Source organism: Eublepharis macularius, chromosome 1 (genome assembly GCF_028583425.1).
Source record: "Eublepharis macularius isolate TG4126 chromosome 1, MPM_Emac_v1.0, whole genome shotgun sequence".
Taxonomy (NCBI): Eukaryota; Metazoa; Chordata; class Lepidosauria; order Squamata; family Eublepharidae; genus Eublepharis; species Eublepharis macularius.
This window is the reverse complement of record NC_072790.1, coordinates 13,371,311-13,386,176: the sequence shown is the minus strand read 5'-3', so window position 1 is coordinate 13,386,176 and position 14,866 is coordinate 13,371,311. Positions and strand designations below refer to the sequence as shown.

Sequence of the window (14,866 nt, the reverse complement as noted above, 5' to 3'; positions counted from 1 at the left end):
TCTCCTGTTCTGCATGAACCCCGATGACTACCATGCCCCAGAGCCAAGCTACAAGTGATGCCTGACACAGGTTGGACACTTGTCAGCTTCCCTCAAGTTTTGATGGGAAATGTAGGCATCCTGGTCTTGCAGCTGTAATGGAGAGCCAAGCTGTAAAACCAGGACGCCTACATTTCCCATCAAAACTTGAGGGAAGCTGACAAGTGTCCAACCTGTGTCAGGCGTCACTTGTAGCTTGGCTCCCAGTTACATAGAAAGTGTGAGCTGGGGAGATCCGTCTTTAGCATCCAAAGAAAAGCATGAGTGAGAAGAGGGTAATCCAGTCCTCTGGCTCCGTGCCTCTTCCCCTCTGTGCATTGATTCTGAGAACTTCTACGCAAACATGGTCACCCATTCCCTGGCAATGTTTGCCCCACAAATAATACCAGGCCAGGTAGCTTTGCGGTTCTCCGCTTGTGCAAGAGGGCCAGGTTATTGTAGCATGGAGTTCTTTTGTGCATCTCTCAGATGCATAGGAACGGCTTGCCACACTGTAATGTCCCTTCCAGAGACCTAGGAACAAAATGTCACCAGCCACATGTGTCAGCAATGACATCTCCACTGGGTTGCCAAGCTCCTCAGAACTACCCAGGTGTCACACATTTAATCCCATATGGGGGAGGTCCTCAGACTTGTGGAATTTTGAGAAAGGGTTGTGGGAGGGAGCAGAGGGAAGCAGGGCCAATCATAAAATGGTTGCCATGGAGAGCAGTCACAGAATACTGGGAAATTCTAAGCCAAGCATCCTCCTCCAATGGGGTGCCTGTTTTCTTATAAGTCTCTCCTGCAGACCCAAAGGGGGTGCCTCAGAAGCATCTTCTGAAATGTAGGAAAGCTCTTTGCTTTAAGAAAGAGCAGTTTCAGGGGGAAACAAGTGCATGCCAAGAAACATAGACATGTGGGGCAATCAGGGTATCAGCATACCCTGAGGTGGGGCAGTTGCTGGGGCCCAGGTCTTCTGGCAGGGCCCTCCCCAGCCCATTGTAAGGATCTGCCATTTGAATCTCAGTAACTTCACTGCAAGAGTCCAAGACTGCATGAGTCAAAGGTTTATTGATGATCCCCAGTTCAGCATCCCAAAACGTTCTTTGTTAGGAATAAAGTCTGCACAGCCCCGTTCTCCCCTTCTAGCTACAGCGAATGGGAAGGAATCTAGCTACAGTAGCTATCTACAGGAATGCGAGCAAAGAGAATGATTTTATAAAGTCCAGAATCAAAAAGAGTCCAGTAGCACCTTTAAGACTAACCAATTTTATTGTAGCATAAGCTTTCGAGAATCACGTTCTCTTCGTCAGATGCATGGAGGGCAGAAGGAAACTGGCCAAATATAGAGGAGGAGAGCGGGGAAGGGGGGAAGGAGGAGAGGGGGGATGTAAACAACTCCTTTGATTTGGAGATGCAGACAGCTCCTTTTGGTGTGGGGATCAGTTTGCTTGTGTAAAGGTTCAAAGGAGTTTGCCGTGTTAGTCTGTAGTTGCAAAATCAAAAAGAGTTCAGCAGCACCACCTAGACTATCCAATTCCACTGCAGCACAAGCCTTCGAGAACCACAGTCCTCCCCGCCAGATGCATCTGACAAAGAGAACTGTGGTCCTCGAAAGCCCAACGGCTCTTCTCTTGATAAAAGTTCAACACAGTCAGATAACATAGTCTCTGCCGTGTCTGCTAACAGGATCCTTTACACCCAAGATTTTGCACAGCATGTCAACGAATATCAAGCCCCAGAATAATAGTTAACATTAAGTCCCTAAAGTACGGCAGGGGCTGCTAGAGCATGAAGCCTGTAAAGTATAGCTTATGGCAGGGGCCATGACCCTGACACTCATGTGCCTCCCTCGTCCGCTCACCCATGCACCCTTCCTCTGCTACCCATTCCCTTCTGAGCGCTCTGCCACCTGTGCCCTTGGCTGCCTGTCCTGGAAGGGCACATGGGTGGTGTGCAGCGGTGCTCCTTGAGGTCACAGTAGCGGCACTTTCAACAACATGCAACGCCAGCACTGTGGAGGAAAGTGGATGTGGGTGGCAGCGGGCATGGGTAATGGAAGGATGCACAGGCAAGTGGGGGACCTTGCAGGTGGACGGGCAGGAAAAATGACATGGGCAGGGGAGGGACCTGGTGGCAAGCAGAGGAGGGGAGGGGACCACTGGGCACTCTTGGCTCTGGGCCCATCAAAAACTGGAAATGACTCCGTGGGCCACATGGGTGGTGCGCAGCAGTGCCATATAGAGGCCATATTTTCTTCCCTGTACCTGCAAAGCGATGGGAAGGGCAAAAGTGAACAATTTCTTCTGGGTGTCTTGAAACGGTCTTCGGCAGTTAACGGAGTACGGATTTTGCTAGATGCGATGAGGACAGAATGTGTATTCAAAGACAGAAGCAAAAATGATCATTTCATTATGTTATCCTATGACAGTCCTTAAGCAAATATGAATTTTATTCTTATTCTTGAAAACATCTCCTAAGTAGATGCAGTTAAGGTAAAAGGAAAAGGTTAGTCCCCTGTGCAACCCCCGAGTCATTACTGACCCATGGGAGGACATCATATCACGACGTTTCTTGGCAGGCTTTTTGTTATGGGGTGGTTTGCCATTGCCTTCCCCAGTCACCTACACTTTACCCCCAGGAAACTGGATACTCATTTTACCAACCTCGGAAGGATGGAAGGCTGAGTCAACCTTGAGCCGGTTGTCTGAACCCAGCTTCTGCCAGGATCGAACTCAGGTTGTGAGCAGAGCTTGGGCTGCCGTACTGCAGCTTACCACTCTGCGCCACGGGGCTCTTCTAGATGCGATTAGTTAATGGAACTTCTAACACATTCTTGATGCAGTTGAGTCATTGTCCTGACATGGAAATAATTGCATAATTGTACTTTGTTTAATTTAGGCATCTCTAAGCCAACAGTAATTGGTAATTTGTGACTAATGCTTGAAAGGGAATAATTTTAGTCCAGTATGTTTTGGGATCTGGCTAACGTTTGTTAAAAGGTTTCAATGCACAGTGCTTGTTTGGGATTTTCCTTGTTCTTGTCCCCAGGGGAAATAACTGCCTTGAGTTGAAGAAAGAATTTGAAAGTAAAATTCAAACATTAACGTCAGATCACACCTCTAAGGTAAGATACGCATTTTAACAGCATTCCCTCACTTGAGGATTTAGCACGTGCCTGCATGTTCGTCAATGCGGCAAATAAATTTCAGGCCCACCACAAGGAACAGGAAACGTCTGTAGGCCGTCTTCTCAGAGCCTGGAAAAAGAAGGCCATGATTGTAGCTGATGCGAAAGTTTCCAAAATTTGGTGTGGAGAGGAACCCAAACATTTTCGTTTTTGGGCCAGAGTTTTATTTATTTCCTTCATTTATTCCTTGCCTTCCTTCCTACTGAGGACCCAAAGTAGCTGACATCATTCTTCTCGCCTGCATTTTTTGTCACAGCAACCCTATGAGCCAGTTTGGTGTAGTGGTTAAGAGCACGGGACTCTAATCTGGAGAGCCGGGTTTGATTCCGCACTCCTCCACGAAGCCAGCTGGGTGACCTTGGGCGAGTCACAGTTCTCTGGAGCTCTCTCAGCCCCACCCACCTCACAGGGTGATTGTTGTGGGGTAATAACAACACTTTGTAAATCGCTCTGAGCGGGCATTAAGTTGTCCTGAAGGGCGGTATATAAATCGAACGTTATTATGTTATTATAATGTTATTAGGTTAGGCTGAGAATATGTATGACTGACCCAAGGTCACCACGGCAAAGTGGGAATTTGAACCTGGGTCTCCCAGATCCTAATCTGACACTTTAACCACTTCTCCACACTGGCAACTCCACACTGGAGTTGTGTTGCACCCCACACACGCGCACCCAGCATTGTGTGTCTGGTGACCTCATCGGGAAGATTCTGGTGGGGTAGCCCTGTTAGTCCATTTTAGTGAAACAAAATGGAAATTCAGTGGCACCTTAAACCCTAGCAACGCTTAAGAGCTTTGTGAAACAGCGCTCTCTTCTGCAGCTGTCTGTCCCGTGAAAGTTAGTAGAGGACAAAATGCTTTTAGTCTTTAAGGTACTGCTGGGTGTCTGTTTTGTCTTGTTAGGAAGGGGCGCAGCACCTGGTAACAGGCAATGCAGGTCAGGCACTGCTGCCCTCCATGGACCAGCTGGGTATAATACACTTTAGACTGTTCTATACTGTTAACACTGTAACTGGTTGTACCAGTTTGGGAACCCCAAATTCCCGAGGCTTCTTAAGGAGGGAGAAAGGTGAAAATTTCCTGAGGGGGTATATTTATTTGCCAGATTGTTAGATATCTTTTCTGTTTATATATAGTGGGAGGGAAAGGTGCAATCAGTGGATATCATCATCTTTATATATTTTCCACAGTCCACCACATGTTTGGGCTGGAATCTTTGGTCCTTGAAGCTGAATTACAAAAGATTACAAAATATGAAAGACAATTCAGTCAGTCAGCAAAGACCTCCAATAAACAGTGTGGTATGACTAGGGGCCAAGCTAGAAGTGACGAATGATACTTGAATGGCAAGTGAACAGACTCGTGTGTATTCCTGCCTGTTCACTTGCGCTCCACTTGCACTCCACTTGATCACGTAGTAGGACTGAGTGGAGTGCAAGTGGAGTGCAAGTGAACAGGGAGGAATACACACAAGTCTGTTCACTTGCCATTCAAGTATCATTCGTCACTTCTAGCTTGGCCCTAGGAGTACAGAACTAGGAAACATTCCACACAAAACTGTAACTTTCTTATACTTTCTTCTGGGGACTGGAGAAAGCTATGCATTTTTAGCATATAGCCTGTCTTAATATTATCAGATAATGACAATTTTAAGATTTGGTTTTCTTGTAAACGCAGCGTAGAGGTGAATAAATAAAGCTTTCTGTAAGCTTCCTTTTAGAAATTTCAGAATGTGTAGAAAAGAACAGAAATGGAATTCTACCTGGTTGCTTCTGGTCTTTTGTCCTCGGTAGTTCAGTGGCAAGGAGAAGCTGCCTGATGGTTGGTTGCAAAAATCCCTTTCTGCATGTTGAGATTTCTTATTTCAGAGATGGCCCGCAAAGCACCCCCAGCGATAGCTGGTCTTTCAAAGGCAGAAACACCAGGGCACCTCCTTAAACAACAAGCCGAAACAACTCCAAAGTCAAGGAGGTGGAATCAAAAATGTATACACAATATAGATACTTATCCAAAATCTTTTTCAGTGTTTTAAAGTGCAAAGTGCAAAATATAAATCATGCAATTCTCTATACCCAAGTAATACAGTACAATTATAACAACCCGCAATCAAGAACCAAATCATTCGTAGAGAATATTCATATGCCAACCGGTGAAAGAACAAGTGCAATCACTATTCACAGTTCATGTTTCATATTTCCACATTTGCATTTTGCAGAGTAGACCATCCTCCAGATGGAAATGGAGCTGTAAAGAATCTTCAAGAACAGCCTGCGTGTCTTTTGCCAGCTGATTCTCCATTCCCGTTTCGTACACTAGACTTCCTCACGGGCATAATTCCATAAGCTATAATAAAAATATTAATATCATAGAAATGGTCTACAACTGAACCTGACAGACTTTAAAAACCTCCCCAACCATTATTGTTATAATTGTACTGTATTACTTGGGTATAGAGAATTGCATGATTTATATTTTGCACTTTAAAACACTGAAAAAGATTTTGGATAAATATCTATGTTGTGTATACATTTTTGATTCCACCTCCTTGACTTTGTCGTTGTTTCAGGTCTTTCAAAGGCAAGCATGGGCGCTGACACGCTTCTCGTTTCTCCAAGGTAAAAGAAATTGTGGCTCAGCACACCAAAGAGTGGTCCGAAATGATCAACACGCACAGTGCCGAAGAGCAAGAAATGCGGGACTTGCACCTGAGCCAGCAGTGTGAATTGTTGAAGAAATTGCTCATCAGTGCGCACGAGCAGCAGACACAACAGCTGAAGTTTTCTCACGACAGGTGAGCCACATGGCGGGCCTTGCGTCCGGTTAGGCCCAGGCCCTGAGGGAGGGGCCTGATTAAGCCGGTCTCACGAAACTGTGGCACCGTTGTAGGAAGGCACTCTGGCTGTTTTCACACTGCTTACCTTCCTTCGGAACGACCCGTAACGTCGTGCAAAAAACCGCAGAAGATGGCGTTTTCTTGCGCGAGATTTGCGCGACGTCGTGCAAATCTCGCACGAGAAAACACGATCTTCCATGTTTTTTGCGCGACGTTCCGGGTCATTCCGAGGGAAGGTAAGCAGTGAGAAAACAGCCTCTGTTTAGAACAACAGGTTAGTAGATGCCCGTCTTTGAAAAGGGGACTCCGTGTAACTGAGCCTTGCAAACCCTTTTTTTGAGTTCCGTGGGAATGACCCATCTGACTTCCTCAGCATCAGTCAAAACAGTGGGGAAATCACAAATGCTTGGTTTGGGGGGTGAGATATGTTAAACTGTCATGTACAAATTTATTACAGAGGAAAGAAAATATCGATATTTACTGGTATCTAGAATGCTTGTGAGGGGTGCAACGTACCATTGCACAGCCATTTATAGCTGTTTTCTCTTTCTCTGTTCACACTATGTTCGTAATCAGCAGTAATCCACAGCGATCTCAGATATTTTTCTTTATATAAAATGTAGAAACTCTCAACCACATTTCCAGCAAGTGAAACAGTTGCTTGGATGGATCCTGCATAAAATCTCTGCAGATGGAAGGGATTTCAATCCGTGGAGCCTGGCTTCCTTGTCTCTCCCCCCCCCCTCCCCCCCCCCGCCATTGCAGCCTCAAATGTCCTCTTGAATTGCACCAAGTGGAGAGTTGTGGGACCATATAAGAGGAGAGTCAGAGGAAGGGGGATCAGCAAAAAAAATCTGTTTGATTCAAACCACTGTGAGAAAAGTTCTCTATTTCCCAAGCTTACAATAAAATGTTCCAGATTCTGTTGCTTCTAACATTAAAAATATAATTATCTGTCATTGCTTGCTCTTTGTCCAATTATCATCTAACAATTGTTAGTTTAATATGTTGTGAAAAGGAACAGGATTATGATCCCTCTGAGTATTTTTTCCATGTTTTCTTATTTCTCGTGTCCTTATTTATTTTACAGCTAAAACTTCATAAAATAATGCCATTTGAAAATTATTTAAATTATTTAAGTTGCTGGTAGCCAGCTGGGTTTTTTTTCTGTAAATGCTAGATAACTTTTGAAATTCAGAATTTGTTGTGTAAATACATCCTGTAGTAGTAAACATGGTAAAATACGAAATGGCGGTCCTTCATAGCTGTTGGTCTTTACGTCTCTGAGACCAAAGGTGGATTCTGGCACCTTATGTTCGAGGGGTCTCATCATTTGAAGATAGCACCCTGGTTGACACATGGAGGCAACAGCTGTCAGTGGGAAAAGCTTTCTTATGAGATCATTGTCTGAAGCTATTACTATATGTAATTTGAATGTGTGTTTGCACGACTGGTTCCGTCTGCATGAGGAGGTAAAATTTCCTCTAAGGTTGCTTCCACATGGGTCCAATTCTGTATTTTACTCACATTTTCTTTGCATTCACAGAGGCAGCAGAACCCCCACACTGGGGTTTTCTCCATGCTTCCCCCTTCTAGCACTACCCCCTTCTCTTCCTGTGTTGCCTCCAGTGGGCTTTTTACCTTGGCCGATTCCAGACGGCCCTCTCTATGCCAAAACGTCACACGTCGTTGCGTGGAAAACGCAATATTTCGCGTTTTCCGCGCGACGAGGTGCGACGTTTCGGCATGGAGAGGGCCGTCTGGAATCGGCCCTTTGGGAAACTAATCCATAGTTTGTTGCTATAGTGATCTATCTACAACTGTTTTAAAAAGCAAAAAAAAAAAGTTGGTGGCAGGGGTTATGGTTAGCACAATTGGACAAGAATGGCACCAGGTGTGGGTGAGAAAGTGTGGTAATCCACACTTTCCCTGTACACATTGCCCCCAAACCCAATTTGATGTCAGTCCTAGGGTGGCAGTCCCTGGCAGTTAGATCCTCAAGCCCCTCACAGCAAGCAGACAGGTGCATTGGTTGAAGAAACTGTATTTAGAGATCTATTCAGTTCAGGTATGCACTCGTAGGTAGAAGTTGGCAGAAGAGAATATTCAAACAATAGGACTTCTGATTATGGGGGACGTCCTCCTACCCTCTGGCCCGTTTGCATTCAGGCACAAAAACCCCAAAAGTTACATGGGAACAAAGTAGTTTAGTCTAGACAAAGTACAGAGGAATCATTCCCTCCTGTGAAAAAGATACATTTCAGTACACAGCTGCAGCTCCGGTCCAAGGACACTCAGAAGTGAAAGCGGATATTTCTTAGCGATAACAAAGAGGCCACTGGCTTCTCTGGAAATTAGTATTAGCACACCCTCAGATGACGTATAGAAAATGCATAAGATACAGTACTTAACTTTGACGTTATATCAGCATGAGTTCAAGATGCAGTGTAAGATGCAGAACATAACAATGGCATGGATGCTTCTGTCACTCTCAGTATAAAATGTAGAACACAACAATGGCACGGATGCTGGCATACATGACATTTGAATACAGCTTTTAAAGAAAAGCATATTTGAGAAACTGGAAAGTGGAATCAGGGAAAAACTGAACAGTGAACAACTGTACAGCTATATTGTGTGAACCCCCTCCCCTCATAAACCTGCTACAGGTTGGGGAGGAATGTCAAGCAAGAGCTCCATGTAGAGGCCATTTAATATGCAGATTAATTACTCAAATTACTCAAGCAAGTAGAAGCATTTCTTACACAGACTTGCTATGGTGCAGGTCTTCATAGTGAGAGAGGCTGGAAATGTGGCTGGGGAGAAACAACAAGGGCCCTGCTGAAAAGAATGAACACAGCAATCTGGGCTTTTGCATCCAGTACAAAAGGATATCAGTTAATTAATCTACATGTTTGTGGTCATCTTGTTGCTTTTTTTTTTTTAGGGAAAGTAAAGAAATGCGTGCCAACCAAGCAAAAATTTCAATGGAAAATGGTAAAGCCATAAGTCAAGATAAATCTATTAAAAATAAAGCGGAAAGAGAGAGGTAAGGCTTCTGTTTTGTGGCTATCTGTGAGTATGCTCATCGTCTGTTTAATAAAAGCCTGTGACCTGTATCCCTCTGCACCTTCTGCAGCCTTAAGAGCACTGACGCTTTCGTAACAAGTGGTGGCAGTTTCCGCTGATTCTGCCCTTCTGCTGCAAGCTCCATGTTCACTGACCCTCAAGACACAGTCTTGGGGGGGGGCAGGGGGGGAGTACAGCAGACTGCAGTGGGGGGGGGAATAGTGAAGTCACCACCACCCGCTTAAGAAAACTTGTGCCCTTAACAGGGCAATCCTGAACAGAGTTACACCTTTCTAAGCCCACTGACTTCTCTGGATTTAAAAGGCTGTAACTTTGGTTATGACTGTACGCAGGGCTTTTTTTCTGGGAAAAGAGGTGGTGGAACTCAGTGGGTTGCCCTTGGAGAAAATGGTCACATGGCTGGTGGCCCCGCCCCCTGATCTCCAGACAGAGGGGAGTTGAGATTGCCCTCCGCACCATGACATACTTGGTAAACTGCTCTGAGTGGGTGTTAAGTCATCCTGAAGGGCGGTGTATTAATCACATGTTATTCGAATGTAAGGTATGGACGACTGTATTCAGTAAGCTTAAGAATCGTTCTTTTTCCAGACAGTGGTTTGTTGGTGTGTTTTGCCCCAAATATTTACTGTTATCCTTAGTACTGCTGCACAATCAATGCATGTGTGATGACAGAAATGCAGAGTAACAACTAAAGCCTGACACAGAGGAGATAACGGAGGGGTGGAGGATGGAGGCATGGATATGAGGAAGAAATTTGCATTCAGTTCAGTTACATGTTCTTAAGTTAGTTTGAGAGGAATAAGGGATTTCTCTTGATGACTCTTACAGCCAAGCTACAAGTGACGCCTGACACAGGTTGGACACTTGTCAGCTTCCCTCAAGTTTTGATGGGAAATGTAGGCATCCTGGTCTTGCAGCTGTAATGAAGAGCTAAGCTGTAAAACCAGGACGCCTACATTTCCTATCAAAACTTGAGGGAAGCTGACAAGTGTCCAACCTTTGTAAGGCGTCACTTGTAACTTGGCACTTAGACTCCAACTTAGTGCTATCTAATAGTTATGAGACTTATTTTTTTATATAAAACCCCAAACAGGGAAAATGCGGGAAAGTCTCTGTCTTGCACAACTTTATAACAATATTCTATTCCAGTTGAAAGTTGATTATCCATTGATTAACGTGGGTGTTCTCATAGGTATCGGACATAAAATTGATTTGATGGTTGTATTCTGCCCCAATTGGCTATCCCAATGGTTGTATTCTGCCAATTGGCTATCCCAGTGGCTGTGTTCTGCCCCAGTTGGCTATCCCAATGGTTGTATTCTGCCCCAATTGGCTATCCCAATGGTTGTATTCTGCCCCAATTGGCTATCCCAATGGTTGTATTCTGCCCCAATTGGCTATCCCAATATTAGAATAGTGATTGGGTGGCTCTGAAGAGCCACTTTCATCTTCTGAAGATGAAAGAGACTTGAGTTGTTTTCACCAACCAGCCATCATTAGTAACATAACATAAGACTAAAGTTTAAATTATCCTCTTCTCACTCAGATTTTTATTTTTAAAGCAAGCAGATATGATAGCATCAAACTATCTTTTGTAGGCGTGTCAGGGAACTGAACAGTAGCAACACAAAGAAATTTCTAGAAGAAAGAAAGCGGGTAAGTTGATAATTCGCTGTTTTGAATTGGTTGCACTTCTCAGAAATTTTGGTTTGTGAAAGACTTCCCCATGCATATCCAAACTCCCCTGTTTGCCAATGGCCGATGAAACGGATTGGTCTGCAAGGTACAAACAGGTTGGATGGCATCTTATACAAGAGGGAACACTACAAAATAAACTGTTTTTCTAAAAAAGACAGTGCCCAAATATCAGGTTCTTGATTACAATACATTGCAGTAGAGACCAGACTGGTATCAGAGGAAGGAAAAAAGACCAAGCTAATATCTCTTGAAATGAGAATTGTGCGGCAGTCTAATTCTCTCACTGCGTTCTTCTCTATCCAGCCTTAAGATTTGCTTCACTCTAAAAGCAATGTGTGAGGGGAATGCCTTTTTTTTAAGCCCATGACATCCGCAGAGAGACTTCTCTGATGCATTTTTACCTGCATGTGTCTGGTTTTTGCTTATAGCTGGCCATGAAGCAATCCAAGGAAATGGATCAACTGAAAAAAGTTCAACTTGAACATCTCGAAATTCTAGAAAAACAAAATGAACAGGTAATTGCATAGAAATAGCAATATTGCATGACTGCAGATCGTAACAAAAATAATTGAAAAGTTGTATATAGTTTTCAAGAATTCTGGAAAAACAAAATGAACAGGTAATTGTATTGAAATAGCAATATTGCTTAACTGTGGATCGTAACAAAAATAATTTAAAAGATGTATATAGTTTTCAAGAATCAAATTAGGTAGAATCATTGTTGCCCATAATTTAACGACCCTTCAAATCAGTTAGTAAGGACTACCATTTTAATTTGTAGTTGAAATAGTATGAATCATAATTAATGCGAATTTAGATTCCCTCAGCAATCCAGAGTATGGTCCTTTAAGAAGTTTTTCTTATAAAATACAGAGTTGAATTTTCTTCATGACCTTCTTTCATAATAGAACCATAAAATAAATCATGGCTCAGATCGTCAAGTTCCCCGCTCTGCACCAGTTCGTGTGTAGTGGTTACAGTTCAGTTCTCCCATTAAAGAGCACTGATGCCATCTAGCAATGTTCCAAGAGAAAACCAGAGGATCTCAGTTATAGTTATAGGTTAGTCGACATTTCCGATACTGGCCATTTCCACATGTCTTACCTGCCTGCGGAAGACTGCGCAAAAGACCCAGAAGACAACATCTTCCCGCGCGAAATTTCGCGCAAGAAGACACTGTCTTCCGGGTCTTTCGCGCAATGTTCCGCAGGCAGGTAAGACGTGTGGAAATGGCCACTATCTTCTATTCCACTAGCACCAGATTTCTGGTGTCACATTCCACATATATCAGATTTATATTGTGATTAAACAAGCACCAGATAAAAGCTTAAGAATCTTTACACAAAAGTCCTCGGAACCGGTCTGTACCACAGGCTCAACACGCACACCCAAGATCTTCACTAACTCTACAGGAATGTTTAACTCTTCCACAAGGCTGATTTTAGTACGGAGATGTGCTGATTATTTATCTGACTCATTCTTCGGCAGTTCTGTACTGAATATAATTTCTATTAATTTTGTGAAGTGTTGGTTATAAGTGGATTATTTAAAAATCAAGGAGTCCCACTAATGTGGCTCCATCTTCCCATGTTTTAGGAGACTGACGAGATAACTGAGCTCCTCTGTTGAACCACCTGCTTTTTCGTGTCAATATACATTTCTGATGGCCTGTCTCTACCTCCTAATTGTGGTGAGGGGGGAGCACTAACTACTCTCTTTGCTGAAAACCTATATTCACTTGAGGCTACATGGCCTTGATAACAGTCCTGCCTTGGTAAACCAGCCAGAGACGCCCAATTTGTCCATCGGTGAAAAGCGTTTGCACTGACTTGCTCTGATGCGCAGATGATAAAGAATATTAAAATTTGTGGCACCATGATGCTTATAGTGCGGTCCTAAGCAGGGTTTCACCCTTCTAAGCTCACTGAATTCAGTGGACTTAGTAGAGACAAAAATCTGTTTAGGATTGCACTTTTAAGTATACTCCTCTTTTTTTAAGAATCTGATAAGGGCTAATGCATTTCTCTCAAATCAAAAGCCATTACTGCTAACTTTTAAAATTTTGGATTGAGGGTCACTAATTTTCATCCCATCAGAACAATCCTCAGTTATTATTTATTCATTCAAGTATTTATTTATAGTCCCCCTTTCTCACAGAGAGCCAAGGTGGATTACACAACGCAACTGAAATACAGTATAATCATATAGAGGCAGTTTGGACTTAAATTTAGAATGAAGATTGAATTGGCCTGCTTTATCATCTAAATTCTGTATCCAGAATAGAGAGGACCAGGGCTTTTTTTCAGCTGGAACACGGTGGAACGGAGTTCCGGAACCTCTTGAAAATGGTCCCATGGCTGGTGGCCCCGCCCCCTGATCTCCAGACAGAGGGGAGTTGAGATTGCCCTCCGTGCCGAGCGGCGCGGAGGGCAATCTAAACTCCCCTCTGTCTGGAGATCAGGGGGGCATGGCCACCAGCCATGTGACCATTTTCTCCGAGGGCAACCCGCTGAGTTCCACCACCTCTTTTCCCAGAAAAAAAGCCCTGGAGAGGATCCATTCTCACACCAGCCCACCGGCGGGGAGATGCATGAGCCACCAATCTGGACATGATAGGCAACTGAGTGTATATACCACTACTTCTGTACTGTCCACTCCATTTTGGGGGAGCTACCCCCCCCCCCCACTAAAGTGCAGCTGGCAGGAGGCTGTATGTGGTTGGCAGTTCCACCAGGTGACCTGTCCAGGATACATTCTTGGCTGCTGTGCAGAGTAGTCCTAAGAGTTCCAGCAGTGTCGCTCTCCAGGTTAACTGCAGTCTGAAAGGAGTGATGCCCTCTCCATCTGCCCAAGGTTTTTTACAATTTCTGAGCAGCAGCTCCTTCCTTCTCCCACTGGCAGTTTGCAGAGTACGTGAACCATCACCCCAAGGCAGCCTGCAGTACACCATCTGCACTGGAGAGCATAAAGGGAAAACTGCATGTCATTTAGATGGTTAGCCCCGTTCTTCTTTCTTTTTTTAATGGCAAGTCCTACGATTAGTAAAGTACGTCACAATGGAAACCAAAGACTTTAACACCTTCTGTACAGAAAGGCACAGCAAGCTTTAGCAATTGTCTGGATATATTAGTATCCCAAAACTTCTGACATGGCATATCTGGCTATTACGGATTTATGTTCATATCAGAGAACGGTTTGGGATGTAGAATGGCAAAGTAGGAGCCTGGCTTCCTGTCCTAGAAGAAATAATGTTCTATCATCGTTTCCTTCATAGTTTATCGTTTCTGCTGCCGTCTTTATCTGCATGTCGTTTCTTTGCCTAATTAAGAAACTGGTTTCTGGATTGATGCATCCAAACACACACACACACACACACACACCTGGCCTTGCCTGGTTTCTCTATGTCTGTATTAAAAAAAATACACCTGGTTTAATTTTAATGTTTTTGGCTTTTACTGTGTAGCAGCAAAAAGCGTTATGGAGGCCCAAGACTGCAATCTTTAATTTGGTTTTCTTGCTAAAGATGTGTTAAATTCTATTCAGTGAGCTTCTGAAACTTTTTCCAATGTCAATAACTTAGATTAATGTAACAGGTAGAATTGGAGAACTACAGGTAGAAACTCGTCTGGTTTTATAAAATGTTATTGGTTTATCGTTTGTAAATTATACAGGTTTTTTTTTATTTTTCTTGCATTTGTTTCTGTATTCCCTCAGTTGCCATGCCTTTTGTTTGCCTTTGGTTGTATTACTCAATTTTGACACGATTATTTTTGTGCAAACAGCTTTTGAAATCCTGTCATGCAGTCTCTCAGACTCAAGGTAGGAATGATCTATACTGAGCAAACTCTTTTGACCTCTCTGAAATAAATGATTATCACCGAGATGCTTTTTACCAATGCAGCTAGAGTTGAGATGAGCTTCCCTTTTGGAACTTTTGGGTATCTGAAGAAGGGAGCTCTGACTCTCAAAAGCCGATAGCCTGAAAATCCTGTTGGTCTCTGAGGGTGCCACTGGACTCAAATCCTGTTGTTC

General features: G+C 43.7%; 1 protein-coding gene across 2 annotated transcripts in view; it reads left to right on the top strand.

The window, feature by feature from the left end:
* PLCB4 (phospholipase C beta 4) overlaps positions 1–14,866 on the top strand; it is a 263,529-nt gene that overhangs the window by 243,270 nt on the left and 5,393 nt on the right. For both annotated transcript variants that reach the window (XM_054975769.1, XM_054975775.1), the window contains 6 exons: positions 3,073–3,148; positions 5,829–6,004; positions 8,994–9,095; positions 10,735–10,792; positions 11,263–11,349; positions 14,617–14,653. In XM_054975769.1, the coding sequence (XP_054831744.1) occupies positions 3,073–3,148; positions 5,829–6,004; positions 8,994–9,095; positions 10,735–10,792; positions 11,263–11,349; positions 14,617–14,653 (536 nt within the window). The remainder of the gene's footprint in view (positions 1–3,072; positions 3,149–5,828; positions 6,005–8,993; positions 9,096–10,734; positions 10,793–11,262; positions 11,350–14,616; positions 14,654–14,866) is intronic.